The 12,804-nt window shown below is 37.6% G+C and overlaps 1 protein-coding gene across 1 annotated transcript; it reads right to left on the bottom strand.

Moving 5' to 3' along the window:
• Positions 1–4,353: 4,353 nt before the first annotated feature.
• LOC129766308 (uncharacterized protein K02A2.6-like) lies at positions 4,354–5,499 on the bottom strand. Its single transcript, XM_055766830.1, has one exon. It carries the CDS (start codon positions 5,497–5,499, stop codon positions 4,354–4,356), a length of 1,146 nt encoding a protein of 381 aa, XP_055622805.1.
• Positions 5,500–12,804: the final 7,305 nt, after the last annotated feature.

Raw genomic sequence — 12,804 nt, 5'->3', positions numbered from 1 at the left:
AGCTGTGAGCACTGCTGTAAACTTATCGCACTCGATATTCAGCCATTCCATGCCAAACCGATACAGTGGTTCTCAGATTTTCGTGAAAAGTGGTAATTTTGTTCTTTATCACAAAACATTAGACCCGCATTTTTTTTATTTTTTCATTAGGGTGACCATTTCCATTTTAGGGTGGTTCGAAAAATCAATTATTTCCACTTTTTCCCAAAATTGACTTTTTTTTTAAATTCATAACTTATGAACCACTGAACCGTTTTAGATTATCGACATATCAAATTAAGACCAATGAGCTAGCCTTTTATTGAAAAATATTGAACCTACAAAATAAAATGATTCTTGTTTTCGTAAGTATTGATTGTAGTCGTTTTTTGATGTTTTCATGGCTTTGGACTAGAGGGCATTTTGCAAAAATTCATAACATTTGAACTACTGAACAGATTTAGATGACATATTAAATTGATTTCATGTAAATTATCTAAGCCTCATCCCTCCAGAACTGATCAATTGTCCAAAAACAATGGTGTCTGCTACCGTGGTTCGAGTTTTCAGGTATATCAGGGAGATGAATGTACATTTTACCAACAGTGCATTTTCATAATCTAATAATTTTAATTTTTCAAATTTTTCATAAAAAATGAAAAATGACTGGCATAAGGCAATGAATAAGGCACTCCTATATCTTTATCTATCAATAATACAAATTAAAATGGATCACCAAATGTGTTGCTAAGCGCAAAACCCGAGGAAGGAATCGTCCGATTTGAGCCGTCTATATTTTTTTGTATTCGTCTCTGTCCGTAGGTCAATATTACGGAGCGAAAAACCGAAACTTTTTTTGAAAACTCTGGAGAAAAATGGATAAAATTGGAAAATTGAATTCCCATGTGTTCTATAATTACATCGTGATAAGCGTTGTTATTTCATTCGAAATTTGCGCCAAAGAAATTGATCTTTGAAAATTTTGCTGTCATTGGCAATCTATCAAACTACTCGGTGTGGTCAAAACGCATCTATGGAACAAGACGCGCCAGTTCTGTCACCTTGGTTAGGGGAGCGGTAGAAAAGAAAAAATAGAAAGCGGATTGTTTATCCGAAATCTGATCACAAGAGTCTGAAATTTTACATGTCTCAATAATGTAGAAAAGATGTAACGTTTGCACGATAAAATGTTGTATTAAACAGAGTTCACAAACCGTGCACAAGCGTATTGTGTTTTGTTTAGAAAAAAACAGTATATATTTAAGATATAATTTCACTATTTGCAACATAACTTATTACTATATTACATGGAATATTTATTCCGTACGAAAAAGTAAATTTTCATTCATTATTTTTATTTCAAAGGTGTGTTAATTTCATCCAGAAAATCCATTATAACTTTCGTTTTTCAAAAAGCGCAACACGAAGTCAATGCTGTAAACGCAGATATTTAGGATAGACCAGGGGGCTTGAGATTTTGTTTATGACAGATCACTTTTTATAGTGAAAATATTTGACGGAGCACCATTTAAACAAACCCTGTCCGCATTGACGCTTGGATATTATTTAAATTCAATATACAAATGATTGTCACATGGTCCACTCTGTCTGAACATGATATGGAGCCATTTCGCCATGGTAAATGGTACAAGGTCCGCTCTGACTGCATACTATGAGGGATTTTTGATCAATCATAAAAATGTCGATCCTTTATTCCTGCTGTATGCGTGATTTTACAAATCTGATAGATGTGGTATGTAGCTAACATAATGCTTAACCAAATGTAATCAATAACTCGAAATTTTCAATTTTGCGACTTGGTCCCCTCTGACTTAACACCGACAATATGTTCTACAATGACATCGTTGTTATTCAATTGAATTTCGTGTTGGGGGAATTAACTTTCGTGTTCCGTTGGTGTGAGGCGAAAATGGCAATGGAGGGCTAAGGTAGAATAACACGCTTAAAAAGTAAAAACTTATGAATGAAAATTTACATTTCTGTATCAAACATGTATTCCATTTAAAGGGGAAACATGTTATTTGCAAATGATTGAAGATCTCGAACGAGAATTGTGTCTGAAAATATATTTATATTATAAGTTTTGGTAGAAGTAATAGGAAATTTATAGTAAAACGAAATCGTAAAGGGCCAATTTGAAGATCAATCAATGAAGAATTCTGCGATTGAACCCACAAACGTACGCTTCAAAGAGAATGTGAATGTTCGAAAGTATTCATATCAAAAAATCAATTTCGGGCAGGACGAAGTTTGCCGGGTCAGCTCATTTTCTTAAAAATTCGTTTATTTTTACAGGCTCGATTACATAGGTTTTAAGAAGCCAAATTCTATTTTTTAAAACTAATAATTTATAACAATTTTACTTAGTTCTATGGTGAATAGGACACGAAACCGATTACTCGCGGTCAACTCGTGTTTAGTAGGGAGATATATTTTTTTCAAGAAGATCAGAGGATATAAGAAGATTGTGACAGTGTTGACGGTCGACTCGTTACATGAACGCCGAAGATCAAAACTTCTGCAATTGGTGAATTTTAATATTCAATGGCGAAGCCTGTGGTCTTACAACTATATCTTACTTACAACTACACCTATCCCTCGGTTTACACTGAAGATAGGTTCCCGATAAAACCGTGTAGAATGAAATCTCCGATTTTTGTATGTAAAACCGTGTAAAACGAAATAAACTCTCGATATATGCTCAATTTAATCATTTATTTAAGTAAAACAATTATAGTCGCGGCAATACATACACACACTCTTTACAGATACACGGGCCGAAGGTTGTGCAGTCCACTGATGATTCAACAAGAGCCAAAGGTTGTACCGCTCATGACAACTCTACACGAGCTGATGATTGCGCCGGCTAGTGATCATTCTATCCTGGATTCCACCACGCTAGATATGGGGTGCAGACTAGGGGGGCGTTGCTGATTAACGGTCAGCTGCATCCCAATAAGAAGTATCCTGTGTCGGGCACACGTACAGAACATTGGAGACAGCAACATCCCAATAACGAGAACATTTGTAATACTAACCTCGAGCCAACCGCGAGTAATCGGTTACATATTACCAACATAGTTGTAAGCAAACATTGTCAAAATATTGAACTCCCGGCCCCGTTAGGCTGTTAAAAATATATATTTTGGATAAAAAATTTTTATAAAAATCTACTTATAGAATTTATTATCAATTCTAGATACAAATAAAACAAAGTATTCTTCAAGAAACTAAATTGTAATGAGTTTTTTCACTATCACCACTTTTAGAAATCGCCAGTCTTTTTATTCTGATTAGTATAAAGTCATCCTTATCACTTGAGCATTCCTGATGCGATTCTGGTTCAACAGTCGACGAATTCGGGAAGATCTCAGATTCGACTTCAGACATAGTGATAAAAGATTCAATTAACAGCTGCGTAGATTTGTTTTGCTTTATTTATCATTAATTTTATTAAAGAGAAAAATCTCCGAAAGTCGAAAGCCGAAGATATAACTTTCTTTTACTTTTCAATTTTGTGGATATTCCTGGCATTCTAAGAGTTTGAAAAATTGACACAAATCACACATCAAGACTCCAAAAATGCTTGTAATTTGATAACTTGCCAATTCTAGAACATAAAATCGCACTCGTAGTCAGAACTACTATCCTATTTTACTTGTTTTCATATGAACTACATATATACATTCTTCAAGTTTTTCAAAAAAAATTATTTCATAAACCGTGCAAAAGCGAAATCGTGTAAAACAGGTACCGTGTAAATAGGGGGATAAGTGTTTAGTTTTCGGTTTAACCAAATAAAACATGTCTGTCTTGTAGATCAACTGAATGCAAACTGTCTTTATTGTTCATGGAAGTGTTGGCAGATTTCAAATAATACATTTACTCTGGGCAAGGTTAATGAATGCAAGGTAAAGAATAACATTAGTTATAACAGAAGGTATGAATAATATATATAGATGATACTCATAACATCTCCCTTTTCATAATTAAGCTCACTGATATAATTCATAGTTCTCGAGACGCTTCGGCAAACGAATCTGCCGTTTCGGCTGCTCAGCGGACGGTTGCTGAACTGGCGGCGAAGTTCGTGGAGTACTATAAGGCGATAAGCAGTGTGGTTCGTCTTGTGTGTCAGAATGTTCTACCTGGTGATGTTGTTCCTGCAGCGGCAAGGATTTAACCATTATGTTATCACGTCGAAGGTTCCGTCCTTGAACTTCCACTATAGTTGAACGATCATTGAAAGTGTCACGAACTACAGCTGGCGTCCATGCCCTGTCATCAGGTTTCTTTTTTACAAAAACAGGCTGACCAATCTGCAATGGTGGCAACGTAATATTTAGCAACCTGTCAATTACGTTTGATTGCTTCTTCAACTCCTTCCTGTCTTTGAAATGCGTAATTTTGTTCGGCCATTGGAATATTAAAGCGTATTCGGCGACTAAACATCTTCTGCGCAGGTGAGCTACCACAGTTGTTGGGAACATTTCGCCATTGTTGTAATGCCATCCAGAAATCGCTGTTGAATTCCGAAGTCTTCTTCAGCAATTGCTTCACAATTTTTACAGCTGCCTCTGCTTTTCCATTTCCTTGCTGATGATGAGGAGCTGACATGCTGTGTTTGATTTCCCAGTCATTAGAAAATTTACTAAATTCTGCACTGTCGAATTGAGGTCCCCCATCAGTAGTAACGAACATGGGAGTCCCATAACGAGCGAAATTTCTCCGACATTTTTGCACTATAACTCGCGATGAAGCTTCACCGGCAATTTCTTCGACTTCGATGAAGTCTGAAAAATGATCCACGGTCACCAAAAAGATATGCTTCTTTCCCTTGATCTGCTGTTCACAAAGATCAAGACTCACTTTTTGATACGGATAGCTTGGTATTTGATGTGTCTGCATAGGCTGGTGTTGTTGATTAGCCGAATTTTTGATACATGCGGAGCAATTCTGAATCCGCTGTCTTATCTGATCGTTTATACCAGGCCAGAAAACTGTGTCACGAGCTAGCTTCATAGTATTTTCTATTCCACCGTGAGAAACGTGCAGCCTTTCCAAGATTTCTGATCGAATACCAACTGGTATCAAAATACGGTTGTTCATGTAGACAAGCCCGTTCTGAGTGTAGAGGTCATCCTTGTATTTCCAAAACACCTTTAATCGTTCCGGAAGGCCATTAATTGATGATGACCATCCTTCGATAATGAAATTGATGATCGTTTGGACAGCGACGTCATCAGTTGATGCTCTACGAATTGGATTTAGACGAAAATCCGAGATTGGGATGTACTCCATAACGTTGATTTCCTCCAACTCCTTAAAGGTGAAGTCCATGTCCATGGTGTAGATATCATAAATTTCTCTCATGGTAGGATCACCTTCAGCGATAGCAGCACGTGACAGCATATCAGCTATTATTACCTCGTTTCCGGGTCTGAACTGTAATTTCAGTTTATACCTCTGCAACTCCAATAGCATTCGCTGTAGTCTCATTGGTGCTCCACTCAATGATAATGGCCCACCTCATACCCCTACAAAGGTTTGAGCAGGACGATTTATCTTATAGATAATAATTAAGTTTAAAAATATCAAGAGACCAGTATTATAAAAAAAAAACCAAGCGAACTGGATCTGTTGCAGGCATAAATATCTATTAATAGAACAGTAAAAACACAAACTGCGAAAAAACAAACAATGTTCCTATCCATATTGACATTGACATAGTCATAGTCTCAACTTCAGGCCCAATGTTTTTCTAAGTCATGTCAAGAAAATTTCCAACCCGGGAAGATCCTTGACTGATTGGGAATTGAACCCAATATCTAAAAGTTTCTACTTAGAACATAAAAGAGATCTGCTACAATCAGAAATAATCGATATAACCATCTGATGAAAGATAGTTTACGACAATTCCGAATGAGCTATCCCAATTCCAGTTTCCACTCCAGACCCTATATAAAAATTTCATTATGTGTCAGTTTTCTGCCAGTGTTCATTATTAACATTCGTCCAGGCCCACCAAACGCGCGCGAGGCTCAAACTTTCGTAGACAACGCAATTTTTTTTTTTTATAATAATCTACAATTTTAACAAATTTAACAACAAAAAAACATCATCATCATCAGTACAAACATGGCAGTTTGAGATACCTGTAAATATTTTTTCTAATTTCAATTGATATTAAACATAAATAAATCATTTGACAAAAAAATTACGAAAACCTGTTTACAAAACAGATTTTACGTGGGAAATACACATTCTCTTAAACTCTGCCATTGTTGCCGCACGTTTTATTTCTCTGGGCATCGAATTGAAAAAATGTATTCCTTTGTATAACAACGAGTTCTGCGACCTACTGAATATAAAGTTAGGTGTTCTAGCATCATCCGCGTTTCTAGTATTGTATCTATGAACATCACTTCCTCTTTCAATTCGATCACACAAGTATCGAGGCAGCATACCGTTTAAAATTTTGAAGACGAACACCATTGTCAAGTAATAAATTCTTTGCTTCACAGATAGCCACTGTAGCGCGTCCAACATCAAATTAGAGGAAGTGTATCTACTACATCTTAAAATCAAACGCATAATCTTATTTTGTAAACGCTGCAATCTCGTTAATTGTGTATTGTTTGCAAGGAATAGGATCGACGAGCAAAAGTCTCTGTGCGGTGAGATCAATGATTTATATAATTTAATTTTACTGTTCACCGTCAGTTCTTTTTTCAAACGACACAAAACGCCGTATTTCTTGGCAATCTTCTTGATGACATTATTAATGTGAGACTTGAAAGTTAAATTGTCATCAATGATAACTCCTAGGTATTTGATTTCATTCACGCGTTCTAATGTCTCACCATCTATTTCAAAATTTACGTCAATACTGGAGTTTGCTGAAGAAATCAGCATGTATTTTGTTTTGCCAACATTTAATTTCAATTGTTTAAATTTAAGCCACTGAGCCAGAGAATGCAAGTCTTCGTTTATGTGATCCTCGGTTTCTTTTATATCCTTAGCTGCGATGAACAGGACAGTATCATCCGCGAACAAATTGATATCACAATATCGTAAAATCCGTCGCAGATCATTTATATATAAAATAAACAAAAAGGGCCCTAAGACACTTCCCTGCGGCACCCCGAGTGAGTTGCCGATGGGATCGGAAATAGAATCATTAAAACGAGTCTTTTGAGTTCTGTCGCACAAATAGCTTTCGAACCATTTGTACGACATTCCTACAATTCCATTGCGCTCCAATGTTTGTAACAATAAGGGCCTAGAAATTGTTTCAAAAGCGCTGGTCACTAGAACTGGGGGAATGATATATAATTCCATAATTTCCCATCTGCATGCCTCTTTCAACTGAAATAGCCAAGAACCAGTTATTTTCAACAGCTTCGTTTAAAAGAATGTTGAATTTGACTGATTCTATTGCATAAATTGCAACACCTCCAGTGTGTTTGGAGTGCGACAAGCAAAAAGCAACTTTATAGCCCGGAATTTTGTACTGATCATATGATTCTCCATCGATTATGTGAGTTTCAGAAAGAAAAACCATCTGAGGACGCATGTTTTCTACAAGATATCGCATTTCTGCGTAATTTGTAGAAAGCCCAGCTATATTCAGATAAATTATTGCTAACTTATTCACACATATATTTTTTTGAATTGCTATTTGGTTTGAAAAATGACGTTTTTTTTCTTCTCCAGCAGTCTCCGATAGACAGGACACTGGGTGCTATAAGTTGGATGATTTTCATCCAAATTCAACTTCTGTTCATTATTAACTTTGATACAATTTATGCATTTCAATTTAGTTGATGAGCACTCAGATGTTTTATGTTTCTCATTACACCTTGAACATGTTTGTTCTTTCTTGCAATCTGTGCTCTTATGCCCAAATTCTCCACATTTAAAACAGCGCAAAACACTAAAGGCCTCAACCACGCTACATTTATCCCACCCGACTCTTACTTTACTAGCAGTCATCAGGTTTCTGTAAGTATCATGGTCAACTTCAATTATCGTGTTGTATTTATTATACTTCAAGCGTGGATTTTCATATTCAACAACGACCTTGACATCCTTGATCGAAATGTTTTCATTTTGACTCTTTAAGTAGTCAATGAAAACATCAGAGGAATATCGATCACTCATCTCAATAATTTTTAATTTTGGTTTTATTGGCTTTGGAATAAAAGTACTAAACCCTTTTCCAAGATTGCTTTCAATTCCACTTTTCACTTGCTCAATATTATCCCCTGCTGCACACTCAACAATAATCGAGCCATCTTTACCGTTCCTGAAATTCTCTATTTTGTGTATTTTAGGATCTAATTTAGTCTTCAACATTTTTCTTGTATCATCATTTTTCTTGTCAGACTCTATTGGCTTTACCACAATGACTGGACGAGCCTTACGAGCCACGACATTAGCGAAACTTTCAATATTATTATTATTATTTCTAAACATTTTTTCTTTCAAATCATTATTTTTATTCGTTAACATAATTTTCTTGCTCGGAGTGTCCAAATTAGCACTAATTGAGCTCGGACTAACCTGTCGCTTCCTGTTCATCACAGCTAAATTTCTGTCAACATTTATTTTTTCAGAGAATAAGCTTTTCATATTTTCCAACTTTTTGGCAACACTGCTCTCGAAGCATGCCAACTTCTCTTTGAAAAGCTCGTCGAAAGATCTGATAAGCTTATCTCGCTCATTCTCAAACGCGATGTTTATTTGCTCGGTGAAGCTTTCTCGGACATCAGAGAGCGAAAGTGAGATCTTTTCCATCTCCCTTTGCAATCCACCAACGTCTAAAGCATCACCTCGCACGCCACATTTCTGGTCCGACAAACATTCATCACAAATAAACTGAATGTTCGGATTCTCTATTATCAGTTTCGCTGTTGCTTTTGTAAACGAAGTACAGCGCCGATGAAATCGAACACCGCATTTACCTACACAAACAACAGGATCATCACTGATCATTACTTTGCCGTCGCACGCCTTGCACTCGCTCATCTCGAGAGTGCCCTGCGCGGCAGCAATGGCAAAAGCAGAGACAACAAAAAAACAATACAACGATACACAACACAGCACAAGCAGCTACGGTGGCTATCCTGAGCGATAGCGAGCCGTAGAGCCATGATATAAATTTGATTTAAAAACGCACAACAATTATCAGCATGCACTCAATAGGTACTTATCCTGATAATATTTAAAATTCGCCGTCGGTGGAACAAATTTGTTCTAATTCCAGCCGTCTATTTCCCACAAAAAAACACCTTAAATTCAGCACTATAAAGATATACAAACCACCATGTTCGCTAAAAAAAAAAGTTGATCAATGGCTTCTGGGAGATACGCAAAAGAGGCAAGTGATCAGTTTGTACGGTAACGTCTTTACCTATAATATACATTTCGAACTTTCTGCAGGCAAATAATATGGCGAGAGTTTCTTTTTCTAATTGAGCGTATCTTCGCTCTGTTTGGGACAAAGTTTTGGAGGTGTAACAAACCGGCTGACCGTCCTGAAGCAGGACTGCTCCTAAGCTATCACATTGTACAACTACATCTTTGCGGACATAAAAGTATTGCAAAACAGGCGTTTGGGTCACCATGGTCTTCAGAGCGTCAAATGAATTTTGGTGTTCGTTTTCCCACTGCCACTTCCTATCACGGGTTGTAAGCTTACGTAGAGGTTCTGCTACTGAAGCAAACTTGGGTAAATAATTGGTGAGATATGTGATCATTCCAAGGAATCTGAGAAGAGCGGCAACGTCCTGCGGTTGTTGCATTTCTAAAATACAGCGAACCTTTTCTGGGTCTACTTTAACTGCATTTGGAGTGAGAATGTGCCCGAAAAATTTTACATTGGATTGGCATAGACGAATTTTGTCTTTATTTAGTTTGACGCTCTTCTCACTCATTTTCCTTAGAAACGCGTCTAGATTTCGGTTGTGATCCGCTAGCGCTTCTTCTAAAGTATTTCCACATCCGAAAATGATTACATCATCTGCCAACACGCGCACTGCTTTCAATCCATTAGTGACCTCGTATAACTTCCGTTGGAATATTTCAGGTGCCAGAGAAATCCCAAAAGGCACCCTTAACCAACGATAACGCCCGAAAGGCGTCCAGAAGGTCGTAAGTCGTGAACTCTCTTCGTCAAGTTCAACTTGCCAAAAACCTGAATTTGCGTCCACGGTGGTAAATACTTTGGCATTAGTCAGTTCAGGTTGAAGCTCATTAATTGTAGGAATTTGATAGTGTAGACGCTTGAGTGCGGTGTTCACCACAATTGGATCAATACAGATTCTTATTTTGTTGTTATGCTTCACCAGAACTAAATTGCTTACCCAATCAGTTGGTTCCACTACCTTTGCTACGATTTCCAGCTTCTCCATTTCTTCGAGTTGCTTGTGTAACTCGTCCCGCAGTGTGACTGGAATCCGTCGCGTTGACTGTACAACTGGTTTCACCGTTGGATCGGCTTCTAAATGCACTTTACCTTCCAGCTTGCCAATACCTTGGAACACTTCAGGATAACGTCCCACTATGCTTTTCGCAACCATTTCTTGTTCTTCCACAACCGAGAAATACAGTCTCAGTTTTTTACACGTATACAAAGACAAAATCGGTTGTTGATTAAATTACACCACATTGAACACTGCTTTATAGCGTTTTCCACCGTGTTTCACATCTACAGTTGCTCTTCCCAGTGTGGTTATAGCAGATCCACCAAATCCTTTCAGTACAGCTTGATGATTATCGAGTTTCACCGATTTCGTGTTTAAAATATCGAGTAATGACGGTAGTCCTATGACATTACATGTCGCACCTGTGTTGAGAATGCAGTATGTTTGCCTTCCGGTATCACCCAAAGCAAGCTTTGCTTTCAGCAAACCGGCTCGGTTTTGCTGAATGCTATACAAAAACTCTATGGTATCAATGTTTTCTTCGCATGGTTCATTATTTGATTCAAAGCTGTCACTCGAATCTGCTTCTCCGATGGTAGCCACCTTCTTGCCAAAGCGCTTTGAGTTGTTTCCTTCGCGGTTCGATGTACTTTCTTCTTGCTTTTTTTTTACACATTATTTCGAAATGATTTCGCTGATAGCAGTAGAAACATGTGCTGCCCCGTGCTGGACACTCTTGCAATTTACAGTGGTAAGGCTTTCCACAAAACGCGCATTGTTTTTGTTTATATTCACGTGAAAACACTTTGTTCACTGAATGTTCTTCTTCAAACCACTTGTTTTTATCCAATTCTGCTTTTGTCGCTTCTTCAGACATGCACTGTTCATTCACTTGAGTCGCCGTCAACTCGGTTTTGTCAATAAAAGATTTCTTCAATCGCATATCGCACAACCCGGCCACTATTATATCACGAAGCCTTTCTTCCTCTAAATCGACCCAGTTGCAATCCTTTACAAGTTCTCTTGCTCTGTTTATAAATTGAGTCACTGTTTCACCATGATTCACTCCATCAGATGATTGTTGCTTGCACTGCAAAAATTCATAGCGAGCTAACTTTACATTTCTCTTTGGTACCGTATACTTCTTTAACGATTCCAAACACGCTGCGACACTTTGCTTCTCTTCCGGTCGAAGAGGCCAATTATTGAATATCTTTCGCCCTTCTATACCAAGTGCTGCTTTAAAGGTAGCAACCTTCACTCGTTCTTCACGATTCTCTAGCCCCGATGCTATGAGATAAACCTCAAAACCGTCAATAAAATCATCCACGTTTTGACGAACGTTCCCCGTCAGTGATAGCGGTTCCGGAAATGGTACATTGTTATTGAACACATTGACAGCAGCAGCTGCCGCTTCTCTGTGACTGATTGTGGCGCTCTGCCCTACTGCGTCCCCGTCTGCGTTTTCGTGTTGATTGCCTGTATCCATGTTGAAAAATTTGGTGCTGGTCCACTCTTCTAAGATGTTGCTTCTTTTTCCGCTGCTACAGAAAAATGTTCCCACATGAACTCTTTCTGCCTATTTCGACGAATAGACGTAATGATTTAAACTGTTCTTTCTTCGATTCTACCCAAGACTTTCTGACACCATGTTTGGTTTTCGGTTTAGCCAAATAAAACATGTCTGTCTTGTAGATCAACTGAATGCAAACTGTCTTTATTGTTCATGGAAGTGTTGGCAGATTTCAAATAATACATTTACTCTGGGCAAGGTTAATGAATGCAAGGTAAAGAATAACATTAGTTATAACAGAAGGTATGAATAATATATATGGATGGTACTCTATATCATAACAATAAGTGTATTCCATTTTCTCACACAAACTAGGACTACAATGAACCAATGTCGAGCATGTGTCGTAAGTTCAACCGTTGCAGCTCAGTATCCAATTTTAGTTTGTCCCGTTGTCTTAGGATCAGCTGATTTCAGTTCTATTGCAGTCGCCAAGTAAATGTAGCCACTACGAAATACTCGATAATCTGTCGCTAAACGCCTTTCCAAAGTTCTGGATTTTCTTCCATCCGCTTCTCGGAGCACTGAAGACTTCGCTTCGCCATGCCGAAGCTGTTGGTGAACTTGAACTTATCGTAAACATAATATCGAATTCAATTTTTAACGGTGCATCTGAAATGTGATTTTTACTAAATACTTCAATAATTTCACAACAATTTGGCTGTGCATCATTTTTTAATCAGACATCTGAATTTCGAGTTCTAATTTTTTATAAAAAGGTTCAATGACTCTGGTTACGCCCTTACATAAATCGGTCGTCATTAAAATTGCTCAGCTGATGATGAAAATTGTGATTTTGGGTGA

The sequence above is a fragment of the Toxorhynchites rutilus genome, chromosome 2 (genome assembly GCF_029784135.1).
Source record: "Toxorhynchites rutilus septentrionalis strain SRP chromosome 2, ASM2978413v1, whole genome shotgun sequence".
Classification (NCBI taxonomy): Eukaryota; Metazoa; Arthropoda; class Insecta; order Diptera; family Culicidae; genus Toxorhynchites; species Toxorhynchites rutilus.
This window is presented reverse-complemented; position numbering and strand designations above follow the sequence as displayed.